This window comes from Sabethes cyaneus, chromosome 2 (genome assembly GCF_943734655.1).
Source record: "Sabethes cyaneus chromosome 2, idSabCyanKW18_F2, whole genome shotgun sequence".
Taxonomy (NCBI): domain Eukaryota; kingdom Metazoa; phylum Arthropoda; class Insecta; order Diptera; family Culicidae; genus Sabethes; species Sabethes cyaneus.
In genome coordinates this window covers 17,025,808-17,044,551 of record NC_071354.1, presented here as the reverse complement: position 1 = coordinate 17,044,551, position 18,744 = coordinate 17,025,808, and the positions used below count along the sequence as shown (strand labels likewise).

The 18,744-nt window shown below is 39.6% G+C and overlaps 1 protein-coding gene across 1 annotated transcript in view; it reads right to left on the bottom strand.

The window, feature by feature from the left end:
• LOC128733484 (DNA-binding protein D-ETS-4) overlaps positions 1–18,744 on the bottom strand; it is a 50,385-nt gene that overhangs the window by 4,115 nt on the left and 27,526 nt on the right. Inside the window, exons 2-4 of the mRNA XM_053827095.1 lie at positions 7,777–8,650; positions 7,551–7,711; positions 6,868–7,036 (exon numbers count right to left, since the gene is read on the bottom strand). Coding sequence (XP_053683070.1) covers positions 6,868–7,036; positions 7,551–7,711; positions 7,777–8,650 — 1,204 coding nt within the window. The remainder of the gene's footprint in view (positions 1–6,867; positions 7,037–7,550; positions 7,712–7,776; positions 8,651–18,744) is intronic.

The window sequence follows — 18,744 nt, the reverse complement described above, 5'->3', positions numbered from 1 at the left end:
AATCTGATAAAAAAGTGGTCCAAAACATGGTCCACAATCTAGTCCAAAATCTGGAACAAAATTTGATAAAAATGTCGTCCACGATATAATTCAGATCCAAAATATTGTATAGGTGCAGAATCTGGTAAAGCAAAGCCGTGGGATTAAACGACCCTTCTTTATCGTCAGACTTCGCAACCGGCTATTAGAATACGGGACAGTTACGGGGCTAGTGCAAAAATCCTACTGACTCTATCTAGCAGCACCGCCTAGCCGAGATTCGAACATACGACGACTGGCTTGTTAGACCAGCATCGTACCTCGAAACCAACTAAGCGGTCTCTGGTCCAGAATCTGGTTCAAAATCTGATACAAAATCTGGCTGCTGGTTCAAAATCTGATCAAAAATGTGGTCCAAAATATTCAAAACCTGGTCCAAATTTGATAAAAAATATAGTCCAGAATCTAGTTCTGTTACAAAATCTGAAACAAAATTTGATAAAAAAAAGTTTGGTTTGAAATCTAGTCCAGGTTCGGAATCTGGTTCAAAACTTGAGCCTAAATCTGGTTGGCGGTTTAAAATTTGATCTAAAATGTCCAGAATGTCAGGTCTAGAATCTGGACCAGATTTGGATAAAAAATGTGGTCCAAAATATTATCCAAAATCTGGTTCAATCTGATAAAAATGTGGCCCAAAATCTGGCCCTGAATCTGATGTAGGCTCCAAAATCGGGTTCAGGTCCAGAAAGTCGGCTAGATCCAGAATCTGATTCAAAATCTGATCAAAAATGATCAAAATGATCAAAAGCTTTAAAATGTATTCAAAAATGTAGTTTATAGTCTTATTTAAAAGCTGGATGAAAATGAGGACCAAAATGTGATGTAGGCCCAGAATGCAATACAGACCAGGTCTGTAAACTGGGACCAAAATCTGATCTAAAGATAAAAAATGTGGTTCAAAATTTGATCCAGAATCCACTCCAAATCTGTCCCAATATCTGAAGCAAAGGTTGATAAAAAATGTGGCCCACGATGTAGTCCAGGTCCAAAATATGGTTCTGGTCCGGAATCTGCTTCAAAATCTGATTGGTGGTTTAATAACTGAACAAAAAACTGTGGTCCAAAATCTGCTCCAAGTCCAAAAACAGGCACAAAAAAATCTGTTCAAAAATGTGGTTCAAAATCTGGTTTAAAATTTGATCCAGCTCCAGAATCTGGTCCAAAATCTGATCAAAAATGTGATCCAGAATTTAGTCCAAATCTATTCTAAAATTTGTTACAAAATCTGAGACGATGTCTGATAAAAAATGTGGTTTCAGGATTTAGTCCAATTTTAGAATCATGTTGGTAGTTTAACATCTTCTCAAAAATAATAAACTTTTCACAATTTGAACCTTTTTACGCCTGTTTAGAAACAAGTTTTCAAGTGATTCCAAAGGTTATGATTCTAATTCTGAAGAAAGATTAAAAGATCCATTCTTTACTATGGCATTTATCCTGTTGCAGATTTAACAATTTTTTCCGAAGTTTAATGTTTTATAATTATAATTTATAGAATTTAACATTTACAGCGGTTTAAAACTAACTGTGCTTCAACTTCTCATTCCAGCATTATTTAAGTTTTATCTTAGCTTATTAAAGAACATAAATACGCCACTCTTCGCAGATTCAATCGTCAGTCTCAGTAAAGTGGCTCCTGACGGCAACAGAGTTTACTAACCTGTCATAGTGTTCGTAGAGCATTTTCATAGGCACCATCTGTCACTAACACTTGTGTAAAATAAGAAGGCGATACAAAGCCTATGATAGTCTAGGTTGGGTGTACTGCCGCCAGTAGATCAGTAGAGTACTGATTTGGCACTATTTTACTCGTGTATGAGGAAATCGAAGACTGGCGTATCTAGTTCCTTTAATAATCTAAGGTTTCATGCTGCTTTAAACTTGCTTTGCTATTTTATCTATCTTTTTTATTAATTTTTTATCATGCAAGGTCTAGTTAGGATAACTTTTATTACTCCCAAGTAGCAATTCCAAAGCCACATGGTTTTATTGCGGTATTAATTATTACTTTTGGTTTTATTTATTATGGTAGAGTAATCATTGGCGGAACTAGCGCTCATTTCTAGGGGGGGGGGGGGGGGGCTATAGCCCCGGAATTTTTTTCGACCGTTTTGTTGGTCGCCCAAGTCAATTTTTCTAGGGGGGGGGCTAAGTTTCTGCTTACCCCCCCCCCCTAGTTCCGCCAATGAGAGTAATATTCCGATTTTGTTAGCTCTCGATTTTGCCTACCCCCGATATTGTCTACTCCCGATTTTATCAGCTTTTTATCCCGATTTTGTCAGCCTATGAATTTTGTTTAACTTTTGTGCTTTTAAACATAATATATAATACTTTTCAGCCTGCTTGAAACTATTCCGATTCTCTGGGGAGAGTTTATGAATAAAATGATGCCTTCCTGCGAGTAACTCGGGGATAAAATTAGGATATTTTTATAGTGAAAGTTCTATAGTTCCTAAAAAAGCAAAGATAGAGGTATACTATATTCAGCAGTGTTGTGTATTTTTGTTATTTGTACAACTTTGTGAAACAGAAAAAAGTCTTACAGCAACTACAAAAACAGCTAAAATAGAAAAACTGATTTTAACGACTTTTCATTTATGAAAAATAGGATTTTTCTATCTTTGCTGAAGAGATAGAAGGTTACTGTCTTCAGCAAAATTTCTTGTAATAATATGCTGTAAAACTTTGCAGAACACTTCAATGTGTTATATTGAAACTGAAGAAAAATAAATTTTTTATTGCACTTTTAGGGGGATTAATCAAAAATTGAATTCCGCTGGACGATAGAAATTTTAATTTTAAGAGACTCTTCCAAAGATTCCATAAACCTAAAACCAAGTTTTCCCGCTCAAAGCTAATGCGCACCAAAAAAGGTTCTGGACCAGTGTGCTGTGTCCGGTTCATTGAGCTTTCGGTTGACCAATTGGGGGTTAAAATTTGATTTTTAGTAGAAGTGTTCAATATTACAAGGTCTTAAGTCTTGAACTTTGAAAAAAAAATTTCCCGATTTTGTCAATTTCCCCATTTTGTCAGCCCAAAATTCAACATGGGGCGGACAAAATCGGAATATTACTGTATTACGCAAGCCCAAGAGGATACAAGTCAAAACACAATTATAATAAAACTGTTAATAAAGTTAGTTTTATAGAGCTATTAAAACGGTAACACCGTGACCAATCAGATTTATTGCTGCTCTTATGAAGAATATTTGAGTTCGACACCGAAATTATTTTGTGTTGGCTCGTCAAAAAAAATTCATCAAAGTAAAGTGTTTTGCAGAAAGAAAGTTATTATCATCGGTTTTCCTACCACAGGAGGCAACTAAAATGATTTTGCTACAAATTGAGATTGACTAGCTGAATATATTTATATTGTTAAAACAACCAGTTTTTGAAAATTAAATTGCAAAATTTCGATGGCGCGTTGATTTTATCCACCTATCATGTCAATATACACGATAAAATTTAATCCGCATAGGCTATAAACCAACGGAGACTGCTCAAAATTTATTAATTATTCTATAGGATATTTCATTACGGTAGGTATCAACTAATTCGATCATGATGATCTGATAGTAAAACTTCAACTTTTCTGCTCATAGATGTATTTTCAAGTTAACAAAGTATGCAGACTGATTTAGCTTTTTTCCAGAGCAAGCTGTTTGCTTTCATTAAATTAAGGCGGTGGTTGTCAAGCAGCGAAAAGCATAATCGGTTTTATTGATGCTTTCAGCAAAGCATGATAAGACTAATTGAGCTTATAACCTGATTCTTATATAGAGGGAATAAAAACCTTCTGAAGAGTGGGCCACTTGGGCGGAAGGCAGTTTTCTAGCGGTCATCTATCATCCCCAGTGTATTTTTCAAACACTTCGAATGCGACGATATTATTTTTGTATAACTGCTCTTAGTTTTTACAGCCGAGAAAATAGACTCGGTCAGTGCGATAGAAACAAAGCAGTGCGTTGCCGTTGACGGTCACACGGCTCGCCGCGGGATTAAAACTTTTCTTATTCACTTGTCTATGACTATACGCGGTTATGACGTAAACTAGTTTGGAATGGGAAGAAGTGTCTGATGCGAAGAATGAGTAAAACTTTTCGGGTACCAACCGAAAGAGCGTGAATGCGAGCCGCATCTGCCATGGCACAACCCGATATATTTTTGATCTAGGGTATGTTGCTACTTCGTTGTAATTGCCTATTCCCGTTCTATCCAACACAAATTATTTAAAATATCAGCATTTTTATGACACACAATGCAAAACTAGTTATTCCCTAATATTTTAGTTTGTTGTCTATAATGCGCGATCAATCAAAGTGAGCTGAGATCTATTTAAATGCTTTTTATCATCAAAGAAGTCCTACCAGCCAAATGTTCTACGTTTTCTCGTGCGACGAAGAAGAAACTGTCGACTAATCGTTTTAATTTCCGTCATTCATAAATGGAAATAGCTCACGTAAGGTATTGTCGTTATTCTACAGCCAGGAAAACTTGCCTGACCTGCAGAAATGTTAGAGAATAACATTTGTCATGCCGTCCTACACAAATACATGCGCGTTAGCTTCGTAAACATTGTTGTGATTTTTAGTTTCGTAAGATGAAAAATTTTGATGGACGGATTTTAAAGCGGTACGACGAATTTAAGAAATAAAGTCAGTTGCGTAATTTCAATAATATTCTTTAATAATCGTTTTTCAGTGATTTCAAAGTTCACGGATCGGAAGGTAAGTGTGTTTTAGTCAAATCAGCATAAGAACTTTTGGAGTATTCATTAAATTCATCCAACAAATGATGAAAATTAAAATAGCTTTACTTACTACAACGGGAATTAGAAATAAACCCTATATCGAAATTTTCTAGTTCATCCGATTAATCTTCAGCTTCAGCTTCTAATCAATACAGATAGATGAATCTCAAGTCTAAAGTCTCGTATAATAAATGTTTCCAAATCATACCAGCGTTGTACTTTCAGGAAACTTAGAATGTTCCGTAACATTCAGATTCTTAAAGAACTGTTAAGTTTTCAGTACAGCTCGGTTCATTCAAAATGATCCCTTTGAAAGTTTGTAGGCTTGATTGCTAAAGAAAGCCCACTACGAACGATGATACCGTGGCGCAAGTCACGTCAGCTAGTTTAATTTTAGTTTCCAGACCACGTACTGACCAGCACAAATTTGTTCATCCGACCAAACATCATCAGTCCTAGTCTTGAATCGTTTTTCACCTGTCGGTTAGCGGAAAACGGCGCACTCCAAAGTATTGCGCAAGAAGTCGAATCCGACTTCCAACGTAAATTATATCAAAAACATTTGAAACGTTTTAGTTTTGGAGAAAACTGTGATTTTTTTTTCAATGTTTTACGAACAAACACCATGACTAATGGGCAATAGTAAGAACAATCCAACTTTTGACAAAAAAAAACATAAAAATTAGCACAGCAAAAAGAATCCCTACCGTCCGTGGAGCATCGGGAACGAATGCTCAGTGAAAGGAACATCATTGTTTGTCTCCCGTGTATCTTCCCACTTTTGCTCCGGTTGTATACGTAAAGGGTAGGTACGTGTTGTATGTAACAGATTGAAGCAGACAAGTAAACTCACGGTTCAGTGGTACAGTTGAGCAAAACACCAAATATTTAAATCGCTCTTCACCGCCCGTCGAAGACGGCAGAAGGAAAAACACCAGGCCAGGCAAGGGGGGTAACAACAAAGCCAACAACAAAGTATAATTATTGTAATCAAAGTAAAAGGTGATCTTGCGGGGTGCGTTTTTTTGCCTCCATTTCGCGCCCATGTTGTCGGAACGACGTCGTCGTCGCCGTTCCAGAGTGCACTCGAGGTATGTACGGCAGCGATCGGACACCCTAGTGGTTGGGGACAAACAAAGGTGGAAGGCTTAATGTTATTAAATATCTCCACTGACCACAAACGAACGACTGACCACCACACGGGGCCAGGGGTCGTCGACGAGGCGTACTATACACCGGCGCGGCGACCGTCCGGAGGTGCAGAGAAAGCCCCAAACGACCTCGACGAAGAGAAAAGCGATTTTGGTTCAGCGATAAAGGCACACCTCAAGGACGTTTAGTTCCAAGCGGGTGCCCATCGGGTGCGAGGAAGGAATAAATGGCCGGTTCGTGTTTTTGCTGTGCGGCGCGATTCGGATGCAAGCGAAATTTCTTCTTTCTTCGTAAGCCCCTCTCGCTAGCTCGCTCGCTTGCTCAGCAGCAACACATGTAGGTACGTTTGCGTGTGTGTCTACCGTAATCGGAGAGTATGGGTAGTTTTAGTTTGTGAATTTTCATTCCTACCACACCATGACACCACGCGATCGGTCTCGATTGCGAAACTGGTTGTGCGCGGTTCGAAGGATTGAACAAATCGAAGCGATTCGAAAAAAAATATGAAAAGATTATGATAATTTGCTTTTCTTTTTGACTGTTCGCAGGCTGCCTCAGTAGACAACGGATTCGTCCGAAGCCTAGGCTTGAGATTTGCTGTTTCGACTAGACGAGATAAGGCATTCAGACAATAATTATCAAATCCATACGGCGTGTTTACATTTTCGGTGTGGAGCAGACGAACGATTGCGCTTGGCGTGGAGCGAATGATCTAACAGCCCGCTGCGCTGTTGTGTTGAATCGTCTTATATCAACAACAATAATAATAATTGGAATGAGTGGTCTGGTCGGGATTGAATTTTGCGGTTGGCAATTCGAGCCTAACCAAAATACAACAGGTTTCCGTCAGTGTAATCACCGCAGAAGCCGACCAAGTTCGCAAAGAGAAAGCTGTACTAAAGCTGCTTAAGTCTCGGGTGTACTCACCATCGCTATTGTCCCCGTTGAGCGATTCCGTTTCAAATGAGTTGGAGTCCTGAGCGGACGGACTGGCAACCTCCGGTGCTGGTATACCACTCAGCGGCACGCCAGGAACGATCGTCGAACGATATATTTGCTTCCACAGCTCGAGATGTCCGTGCAGTTTGTCACCTCCCTGTAATGTAATACAATGGTTTGTGGTCAGTTTTGTTGCGTTGTGAGTCTCCAAAGCTCTGCCAGTCGATGTCTTCGGTAATTGCGGTGTAAGTTAGTGTGGTTTGGCGGCCCACAACTCCGACACACTATCATTTGAATGGAATGTAGAAATAAACAAACATGTTTATCGCACTGTTACACGAGTGGCGAACAGAAAAAGCGAACGAAGAAAAAAAAAATAAAGACAGGCGAATGAAAAAGCATAATTTTATATACAATCGGTGAAAGTGAAAACCACACTCTTTGCCCGCCGATCGTTCGCTGCCGAAGCGATCGTGTTCGAGCAAAAGGCACGCGATAAAACGAGTACTCGACTCCGCACCGACCGATCGATGGACGGAGAAACGACGACGGTCGGAGAGTGTGGGACGGATAATTTGAGCATGACGTCAGGGTTAAGCAAGCCTTATGAAATCGCGGCCTTGCCATCGTCGTCGTCGTCATCATGATTATCATCACCGTTGTATGCCTACCTGCGGTATGCGCCGTACGAATTCGTCCATGGAAAGCCGCGCCAGCTGTTCACCGCTCTCCGGGAAGATTGCTCCTATATTAACCGGCGGGGCCAGGTTGTACTTGGTCATCGCTAGCTCCAGCCACTGCTTGACCTGGCCGGTTGACCACTGACGGGGATCTGTTGGTTTGGAAAAAATAATAACATAATTCGTTGAAAAAGCTACTGATTGCTGAAGCACTTACCCGGAGAAATCCCGAGAACGTTGCAAGTCGCCTGAATGCCATCCTGCACCTCCTGCAGGGCAAGTTCAAAGACCGAGCCGATGTCGGCACGTGTCGTGAGACCACCGATCAACGACTCCAGCTCAACCGGTTTCAGATTGTGCTTACGCTGGAAGCTGGTATCCTGGAGATGTTCGCGCAATATCTGGAACTCCTGCTTGGTCGGCAGCAGTTCCTCGTCCGGCTGTCTCGGTGAACCGAGCAGTGAGTCAATATCGATGGACGGCTCGGCGTCAAATTCGGTTTTGATTTCGCTGCAGTGCACCGGAGAAGGTGCTCCGTTGGAGTCCGGTGGCGAAGGAGGAAGTGAGCAGAACTCCTGCTTAATGGCAACAAAATTACCAGAAGACACAGTTTGCGGAATGCTGAGACTCTGGAACTCCTGGATGGAAGGCGTTGGAGATGGCGGGAAAACCGCGTACTGCTCTTGTGGTGGACTCAGCAAAGTGCTCGTGTAGTACTGATATTGAGGACCAGCCTGCAACTGTTCCAGCAGGGCAGATTTCAGTGACGATTCCTCCAGGCTCTCGGTCCAGGATGTGTGCTTTTCCTGTTTCATTTGCTGCAGCGTTTCCTGTACCGATGCCGGGACATCGTGGAAAATTGTTGCCGGTATGTACTCAAGCGACTGATTGGCGTTGGTTTGAACAACTGTGTCCTGCTGCTGCTGCTGCTGTTGTTGCTGAAGAAGAAGAAGCTGTTGACGCTGCTGCTGGGACTGCGGACTCAATGGAACTTCACCATCACTCTGTGTCAACAGCGATAGATCAAACAACTCTGCGTATGAGGCAAAACAGTCTGACGTGTAATCACCGGCTGGAACGGTTTGTGGGGTCTGAAAGTAAAATTACACTCCATTAGTAATTTGAATTTTTTGCGAAATTTACACCGCAGATTTCAGCCAACTTCCGTCACCCTGCCAAGCGATGCTTACAGTTCAAGCAATCACACGCGAAACTACGTTCTATGTCTTCCGCAACATATCAATGACTGACGACCGGTTCTAATCTCATTCAGATAGTTTCTAGCACCAACCAACATGTAAACTAGTTCCCCCTAGAAGCCCCCTGCACCTGTATTAGTGCCACCTATCGAGGGAGAATTCCTATCCATGTATTAATCCACTCCCTAAAGCCTCAAAGATCCCACATTACCCCCTCGGCTCGGCTAGCCACCGTCACCGCCGCCGGTGAATTAAATCCAACCATTGTTCTCGAGAATGGCGTCGATGATGACGACTTTGAATAGTTTGTTCCCGCTCCTCGGCTCGCACCGCACCGAATGGCCGAAATACAAACGACCGTTTAGCGTTCGCCTTTCGCATGCGAATTGATGAAAAGAAAAAAAAACAGCAACAGCAAGCTTCTTCAAGCCGGGGAAAATCCAGCCCGCGAATAACGTAATAACTTATACGCCACCACCACCGCACCACAAGGCTCATCGATCACTCGTTTTGTCGTGCTTCTTCTAGTCGATCAAAACCGATTAATAATAGATTCCACCTGTGATATGATTCAACAGTTCTATCAGTCCGAACGTCATCGGATCGGATGCAGTCGTATACATTAATTGAGCTGATTGTTCTGCCCCCATCCATCGGACACAGGTGAGAATTCGCGGAAATTAACGTCAGTGCCAACCAACCAATCAACCAACCTCAAACAATAGCTGCTCGCAGCGCGACGGCATCTCGACAGTCAGTGTGCGTAACAATCGAAAACACTTGATTTCCTTCCGCGAAAGTATTAAGTACAAAACAATTTCCGTACAATCACTGACCGGCTGGGAAGCGTTTTCCTAACTGAAAGAACATTTTCTCCGAACGGGCTGCTTTATTGACAGCATACGAGACGACGGTTGATGAACGGCGCGCGATAACGCCGAAAACAATATCTGGTTCCAGCTAGTCGGAGGCAGCCGGGCAAAGATAAATACACACGAGATTCGTCGTAAAGTTTTTTTTGTCTTATCGGGATGTTTAGCGAATTGTGACAATTGGTGGCGGACAACCGCGGCCAAAGGTGAGAGCAGTGGGCCGCAAAAAAAAAGAAATTGATTTACCAATCAGTCTAATAACCAATACTAAGCCCGAGGAAGTTTCGTAGAATCATTTTCAAAAAAAAAAATAAAAATGAAAGATACTGATTTCTTTTCCCCTTTGGGTGCCAGTCACTGATAACTGCTATCGCGGAAGTGTTTTTTGTTTTGCATTACCGTGTGGAAGAGTTGTGAAATTTTCACCCAAGTTGCTAGGTAATGATCGACCGGCAGATGACAAATCACTTTCAATTATTATGTCATAAACTCTTTCACATTTCAGAGAATGTTGATTTAATCAAATTCACAAGCATGTCTGCAGGCAATTACCGACAAATAATACATTTAATTTAGAATTCTGGCCCTGGAAAATTTGGAAATGAATAAATTTAGTCACTACAGTAGTAGAATTAGATCGAAACTTTATATTTTAATAATGTTTGAGATTCTAATAAGACTCTCGAACTTTAGCTTCAGCGGTGCGGTGGAAGATCATTAATCGACATTTTGAGATGCTAATTATAGGCCAGGTTTTGTGCTACTAATCTACAAACACATCCAAGAATCTTTTAAGCCAGCGACAATTATCAATAGAGCGAACTGCTGAATATAATTTCAGATCGTCAGCATAAACCAACTTACAATCATCACCAGACTGCAAAGTAAAAATAAGTTGGAGAACAACACGAACGAGAGAGGTCCCAAGTTGCTACCTTGAGAAACCCGCCAGCAGATGTTAGTTAACAGGGAACAGCAGCATGAGTCAAGCTGTATGCGTAGAACTCTGTCGCATAAGTATGAACTGAGCCATTCAGTAAAAATCTGGGATGAGCCGAGTCGACAAATTTTTTGAAAACGAATTTTAAGGTCAAGGTGGCCTTTCTCCGTTAGTTTCGAGGCACGACGCAGGTCTAACAAACCAGTCGTCGTATGTTCGAATTATAGCGTTGTACTGTCCCCGTAATTGTCCTGTACTCTAGCTGCAGGCTGCTAACCTCGAACGTATACAATGCAGCTCGAGTTTTGGTCTTCTGCAGGAAACTTTTGCTCAAATTCAGTTTCTTTTTGCCACATCTCGAACGGAGGAGTTTGGTTTCCCGTCGAAGGCCCCAACTACGTGGGTGTCATCCTCGACAGTAAGACGGACAACTTTCCTCTCCGCATCTTGACTCACGATCAACAGTCAGAACCGACAGTCTTTCGAACCGTTTTATGACACGAGAAATCGTAGAATTCTTAACTTTTTACCGTTGGCACGATGTGATAGATTCTCATCTCCCAAGCAACAATGTAAGGTTTATTGTACTCTTATGGCGGTCTTCATGACTAATTTTGGTCTTAAATGACATCATAAGAGTGTAATAAAACCCAAAATGTTACTTGGGCTACGCTGTAGATTTTTTTTTCGTAAACGAGCTGTTCTTTCAACGCCATTTTTCAGATCGTTTTTTTTTGTTTAGATTATAGTCACTTTAACCAGTTTTGGGTCATTCGTGACTACTACGGGGTTGGGATTTGAACCCGGGTCCTCGGCGTGAAAGGCGTGAATGCTAACCACTACGCCGGGACTGCCCCTGTTTCAGATCTTTGCGCACCTGATGGAAAGACTCACACAGTGTAAATTTAATTTAATTTACCCAACGGTACGAAAGTTATAGCAATTTAAGTGTGTTGAAATTTTACGATGGACCCTATTTTTACTGTCCATAATGTGCATAATTTTAATCTCAATTTTTTTAAATTTGAATGAAATATTTGGAAGAGGGTTTGAACTTGCATTTGTATTACTATGCGGACTGGGATTGAAATTGAATTTGCATTAGGATTGGCATTGGGTTCGGGCTTGGGATTGAGATTGGGATTATGATTGAGATTGGAATTAGAATTAGAATAAGAATTCGAATTGAGATGGAGATTCGAATTGCCATTAGATTTGGATTTGGTTTGGGCTTGGCCTTGGGATTGGGACTGGGATTGGGATTGTTGCGATTGAATAGGCTTGGAATTGAAAATGGGATTAGGATTGATATTAGGATTGGGATTTGGATTGGAATAAGAATTGGGAATGAGCTTGAGATTCAAATTGGCATTGGATTTGGATTGGGCTTGGGCTTGGGATTGGAATTGAGATTGTGACTAGGACTGGGATTAGGATTGGGATTGGAATTGAATTTGGATTAGGATTGGCATAGGGATTGAAATTGATATTAGGATTGGGAGTGAGCTTGGATTGGGCTTGGAATTGAGAATGGGATTAAGATTGTAACAGGAATTGTGCTTGGTTATTGGGATTGGAATTAGGATTGGGATTAGGATTGGGATTAGACTTGGGATTGGGATTGAGATTGTAACTAGGATTGGATTGAGCTTGAGAGTGAGCTTGGAATTTGAATTGAGATTGGAACTGGAATTAGGACTAGAATTTAGATTGGAATTGAATTTGAATTAGGATTGGCATTGGGATTAGGATTGGGATTAAAACTGGAATTGGGATTGATATCAAAATTGGGATTAAGATTGGAATTGAGATTGGATTTGGCTTGGAAATGCGATTGGGATTATAATCGAAATAGAATCTGAGCTTGGGATTGGGATTAGGATTGGGATTAGAATTGGGATTGGAATTGGGATTGGGACTAGGACTGGGATTTGAATTGAATTTGGGTTCAGATTGGGATTGGCATTGGGATTGGGATGAGGGTTGATGTTAACATTGGGATTGAGATTGGAACTGGAATTGGGCTTGGGACTATGACTGGGATTGGGATTGAGATTGATATTAAGATTGGATTAGGATTGGCATTGGGATTTGCATTAAGACTGGGATTGATATCAAAATTAGGATTGAGATTGGATTTGGCTTGTAATTGAGATTGAGATTAAGATCTAAATAGGAATTGAGCTTGAGATTGGGATTGGAATTAGGATTGTCTAAAGTTCGAAAACAGACACTGATGAAGGCTGCAAGTCGCAGGTGAAATACGTATCTGTCGCTAATAAATATAGATAGTAGAATTTAATTATAAGGGTTTCTTTTTTTATTTAATTTCAGATAAGGATTGCGATTAGAATTGGGATTGAAATCGAGATTGGAATTAGAATTGGATTGAGCTTGGGAGGGGGCTTGGGATTGGGATCGGGATTGGGACTGGGTTTTGAATAGAATTTGAATTAGGATTGATATTAGGATTGGGATCAAGATTGAAGTTGGAATTGGAATTGGGCTTGGGATAGGATTTGGATTGGATTTGGGATTGAACTTGGGATTAAGATTGTAATTTGAATTGGGATTGGTATTGGTATTGGATTTGGATTGGATTTTATTGGAATTTTTACGTGGTTTTTAGTCAAATATTTACACGCGAATTTTAAAATATCCGCGACTTCTTGCGTAGTTTTCGTAATTTACGCGGTTGTACTCTACGCATCTATTTTGCTCGTATCTTTAGAATTTACGAGTCTTTCATTATGCGAATTCCGGAATTTGCGTTACACGGCGTGGCTTCGATTCACGTGGTACATCCTAAGCAGGAGCGAAGAGCAAATTAATGTCAAAATGTGTTATGGAAATCGAATAACTCATATCAAAATTTGATCTTGTCTTGGCTGACATAGTTGGTAAAATAACATAAAATAATACCAAAATTTTGTTCCTTTAAGACCAAAAGAATAACTACTTGTGTTATTTGAATAACAAAGCAATAACATGACTGTATTCAGAGTTTGGAATAACATATTTTAGTATTATTAAGGTATTGAATAACAAATGTAGTAGCATATGACATATTAAAAACATATTTTATAAAATATTTATAATTTAAAATCCCTTTAATCAATAAAAAAAATTTCAAGAAATATATTGAATGTCATTTTAAGATCACAATAAGATATGATAACAAAATCAGTTATTAAACTCATCTTACAAACAATGTTTTAAATATCTACTCAATAACAAAATGTGTTATCAATGTATCTCCACATCTATTCAATAACAAAATATAGTATTTTACCTTAGTTTGATATAGTTTGGATATTATTTTGTTCTTCGTTCCTGCTCATGATATGCTTCGCGTAAAAAGCTACTTGAGTGTAATATTTTACTGCTATTTAAATATCAGTTGATCAGCCCCTATTTTCGAGTTCAACTTCACGCCAACAATAGCAAATTTTAATTTACGCTTCAAACTAAATTTATATAAATTTATTTTAAACCTTGTCTTTGTTATAGATTATTGCTATTTCACGGACAAAAAAAACACAACACTTAGGGGGAAGTCCTCTATGGCCGGACAGCCTCTATGGACGAACACTAGGATTTTTCAAAAACAAAGCTTTATAAAAATATTCGGAAAGCATGTAACAATAGTTAATTACAAGATTTCATGGTGTCCCTATTATGACATCTTTGTTTCAAAAGGTAAACAAATGAGAACTATCGAACGGTTCAACCAATAAAACAAAGAGAATCGAGTAAATTTCATAAAAATGCAGTTGCAAATATTTTAAAAAAATAAAAAATGTCCTATTTCTGAAGGTTGGCTTGATAAAATTGTTTTCCGAAAGAGTTTAAATTTGACATTAAAAAACAAGATTTTGATGAAAAAAAATTAATTTTTTTAAACTGAGTCGTGTCCTCTACGACCGGACACCAACTTGTCCTCTATGGCCGGACATCAGTAAAGTAATCAGCGAACATTTACACGTGCATTCCGCATTACCAGCACACTCAATATAAAGTTTATGTAAACAGAACTTTATTCAATTTTTATACAGCAAACCTGCAAGGACTGGACTCACAAGATATATGCTGGAGTTTTAAATTGTTCTAGGAACTTTTTCTTCTAGGTTTCTAGATTATGATTTATAAAAATACACTGTGAATAATAATCATGATATCACGAGCTTCTTGCAGTACAACACAACGCAAAATCATGAACATGATTTTGTGCTGTCTGATATGGCAGTTCAGTCATGATTTGACGGGAAATCACATTTCATGATTTCATGATTTCATTCATGGCATCGGAATCAAATTTCTTTCCGTGTAGGCACAGACCTTCATAGTTTTTATTTGGCGCCTAAGGTGGCCCTTGTGAGTAAGGATGTTCCCAAAACTGATCATTTTTGCCTACTTGTACCATTAGTACCTATCTAAAAAGCCATAAATTTTAAATCGTTGCACGGTGGTCCAGAACAAAAGACTAAAAACTGAGGAACAATAACAATGGAGACGCATGTTGTTCTGTTTTTCTTTAGAAGGAGGCGGATATTTATGGAACGAAACGGAATCGCATACTGACGTAAAGTGCTCTAAATGACAATTCCGACTGCGTTTATATCTTCATAATGTACCCCAAGCAACACAGCTTGTTATAGAATAGTATAACATTACATACATCAGCACTTCTCTATTACCAGAAAAGCGCAAAAAATTGAAGTCTAATGAAACAACAATTGAAAGAAGTATGTATCAGGTTATATCATACCATTTTAAAACATTATTATAGCATAAGCTACAACTTGTTCTTCCAGTAGTTGAAATTTAGTAATGGAGATATAATAAAAACTTTGTGTTGACATGGTGACAAAAACAAACATTTTTCATTTGATATGAGCTGTCAAATAAATTCATGTTATCACAAAACATCTCAAAACCTTAATAATAACGACACATGTTTCCAAAGTACGTTTATAGTACTCTTAAATGACTACTTTCCCTGAAGATTATTTTCTAACTTGTTTTGTGTGTTACTTGGGACCCCAGCTTTGCTCAATCAACCATGTTGCAACAACCGATAGTTGAATCAATACCATTTTAAATAAACACCAATAAATGAGAACCGAAACTGGTTTCTTACAACTGTCAAGTCTTCAAAACAGCATCTATCTGTGATGTAGATGATCTACTTGTCATGGCATTGTTCGTGATATATCTGACTAAGCAAAACTATAAAACTAATCCAGTGTCCGCAGTATCAAGAGATGCAAAGCCAAAAAAATCTTCTTTCAAGTAATCTTTTGCGGGCTTCTAAATTAGGAAAGTAATTTATGGTTATATTGTTGTTTAGGAACTCGCAAAAAAAATGAACCTAAATCTGAACACATGCTGCTAAAAATAGAACATAATCCGAATAATACGAATTCCATTGCCCAATCCGACACGGAGATTTTTTTTTGTTCGTCAAACAGGAAACCATACCTTGTCTTCGTAAGGTATGCTAAGCATAACGGATTACCAGCGCCGAAAAAAAATCAACATACACTAATCCTTGAAAAAAACATTCTACAAACGAGTTTCATGGGCTTGGCAGCATCCAGTACGTCACACTGCTAGAGGTTTGTTCGGTTCGGTTTGCTTCACGAGCTCACAACACCACCCGTTCACGTTGCTGTCGCTGGCAAGCGTGCTATTTAGCAAGCGACCACTCACTGCGACTGCGCGACTAACTAAACGTCACAAAGAGCAATAAGGAAGAGAAAGATTAACCGGCTTTAATTTGTAACGACTGCTGCGGAAAACTATACGCTCGCGTAATACACACGCCACACGGCTACAGAGCTTGGCACCCTTCATCACCTTCACCGTGAGCCGGCGAATTCTGCAGATCCAGTTCTAGATGCGAATATAGAAGTCCTAGTCTTTTCGCGCCGCTGAATGATGGCTTATACCGATCTACCTCAACGCTGTGGGGGAGGGAGGCGTCGGGAATGCGGTAACGAATGATGGCGATTAACTCTACATAGCATAGTGGGTTCTGACAACTTCGGTGGAACACACACGTCGAACCTTAGAACTGCTTGAGTGTAAACAATCTGTAGAGCAAATTTTGTCAGGCTTAAAGTGCTAGCCTTTACCACTATGCCGGCAGTGACTTAGAGCGTCAAACAAGTCCCACTTTCCGCCTGGCTTAAAGTTAAACAATGAACGCAGGCTTTCGCGTTTGCTGGCTGGTTGGCAATTTTCAAGGTTGACGAGGTTCGTAATATTGCCGAACAACAATTGTGTTGCTTTCAATTTAATGCTGCTGCTGCTGCTAGGATCGCGTTCTTGAAGTTATGCGCAACCCCGTCATCCCAACCCAGTAGCAGTCGGCTAGAACTATTGCGTCGTTGCGTTGGTTGGTTTTGGTTCCATCGATAATTTGCATTTTTACAGACATACCCAGCGTTTTCAAACGGTTCACTGGGCAGATCAAACCATGTCCATCGGAATCTAAATTTAGATTAGTGATCGCACGTCCCGTGCCGGGCCGATGGCCATTTCAGACCAGGATATTGTCCATTATTCGAGGGGGGGTTCGCGGACCGGTTCAGAACGACGCACAAATGCGTCTGCGTCTTCGACGCAGCTGCTGCTGCTGGTTTGCCGAAAGTTAGCACCTAATATTCTACCACCTAACTTGCTGCTTGCGCTAATTATGACGGAATACAACCGACTCGACACTGCATTAATGGATTGACGTCATTGTCGATCGAAGCAATACCTACAGGTTTTACTCTGTGGGTAAGATCGAGATTTTATCACACATCGTAGCACAGGCATATGTACCTACCTACGTAAGCACGGCCAACTCTAGCTGTCCCGCGAAGCACCTTCTACGGACCGGGACCGGGGGTTTGATGAATGAAAACCTAAAATTGTTCTCTGATTGACTCGTGAGAAAAATCACACCCGCAGGGTTTGTTGTTTGGCGTAGAGAAACCTCACCGAGGGATGTAGGTCTTTTAGACGTAGGTCGGTATATATAAATACAAATATTTGAACACTGTTTGCGATGATGCGAAATGATTCAGCAAGTTTGTAATATTTACATCGAAACAACAGCAGCAGCAACTTTCCCGAACAACACTCTCGTCTACTATGTTCCAAACTCGACTGAAGTTGGTTCAAACTAATTTGCATCTGGATTTGTTATCCAGTTGTTGTTCATTCATCTACTGCCTTGTGACGTTAAACGATTTGACTATTTACACAGCTTTTTTCAGGTTTAGAAAAAGCTGTTCAGATGAAATGAATAAAATGGTACTATTTTATGTTAAATTATCTGTACGTTTAATGTTGATGCTACAAATCAGCAGTAGAAGGTTCGAATTTTGAATCAGTCTTAAAAATTGACGTGTTTTCGAGTCCCATTTTTTGTCCCATTCGAAGTCTCGTTTCAACTACAATTTGAAATCCTATTTTAGGTCCCATTTTACCTTCAATTTTAGGTTCAATTTTCAAGTCTAATTCCAAAACAAATTCAAGTCCAAATTCAATTCAATTTTATGTCCAATATCAGGTTCAATTTAAAGTAAAATTTCTAGTTTAATTCAAAATAAAGTATGTCCAAGTCAATCCTATGTCAAGTCCAATATAAGTCCCATTTTAAGCCCTATTTGAGACGTTCCTTGATTACTATCTACTACACTAATACCAACGGTAATGAATCGGAAGAAGTAATGTAGTTCATAAGTCACAGCAAACATGATAGGCGACGTTCTACTTGGTCTTGGTTCATTGCAGGCTCAATTTCGTGTCCATCTTAATTCAGGTCCAATACCAATTCCAATTCTAAGCCTTATTTCAATTCAATTCAATCATATTCATGCTCAGTTCCAAGTAAAATTTAATCACTGACGAACTAACAAGACATATAGATGAAAATCCTTTAAAACCATCGTCCTACACATTTTGCTTTCACACTAGCACCATCTGTTGTGCACGATGTGGAGTAACTTGTATCTGTAAGATTTTATACTGCAGGGTCCTTACTTTTGTACGATTTTATTCTGAAAACTTGAAGCAACATTCGAGTGCTGTGGTGTGACCATGTTGTTAAACATGCTTTTATTAAAAATTAGTGGCTTTTGCATGTGGCGATTAATACCAGTGTCTCGTCACTTTGTCTG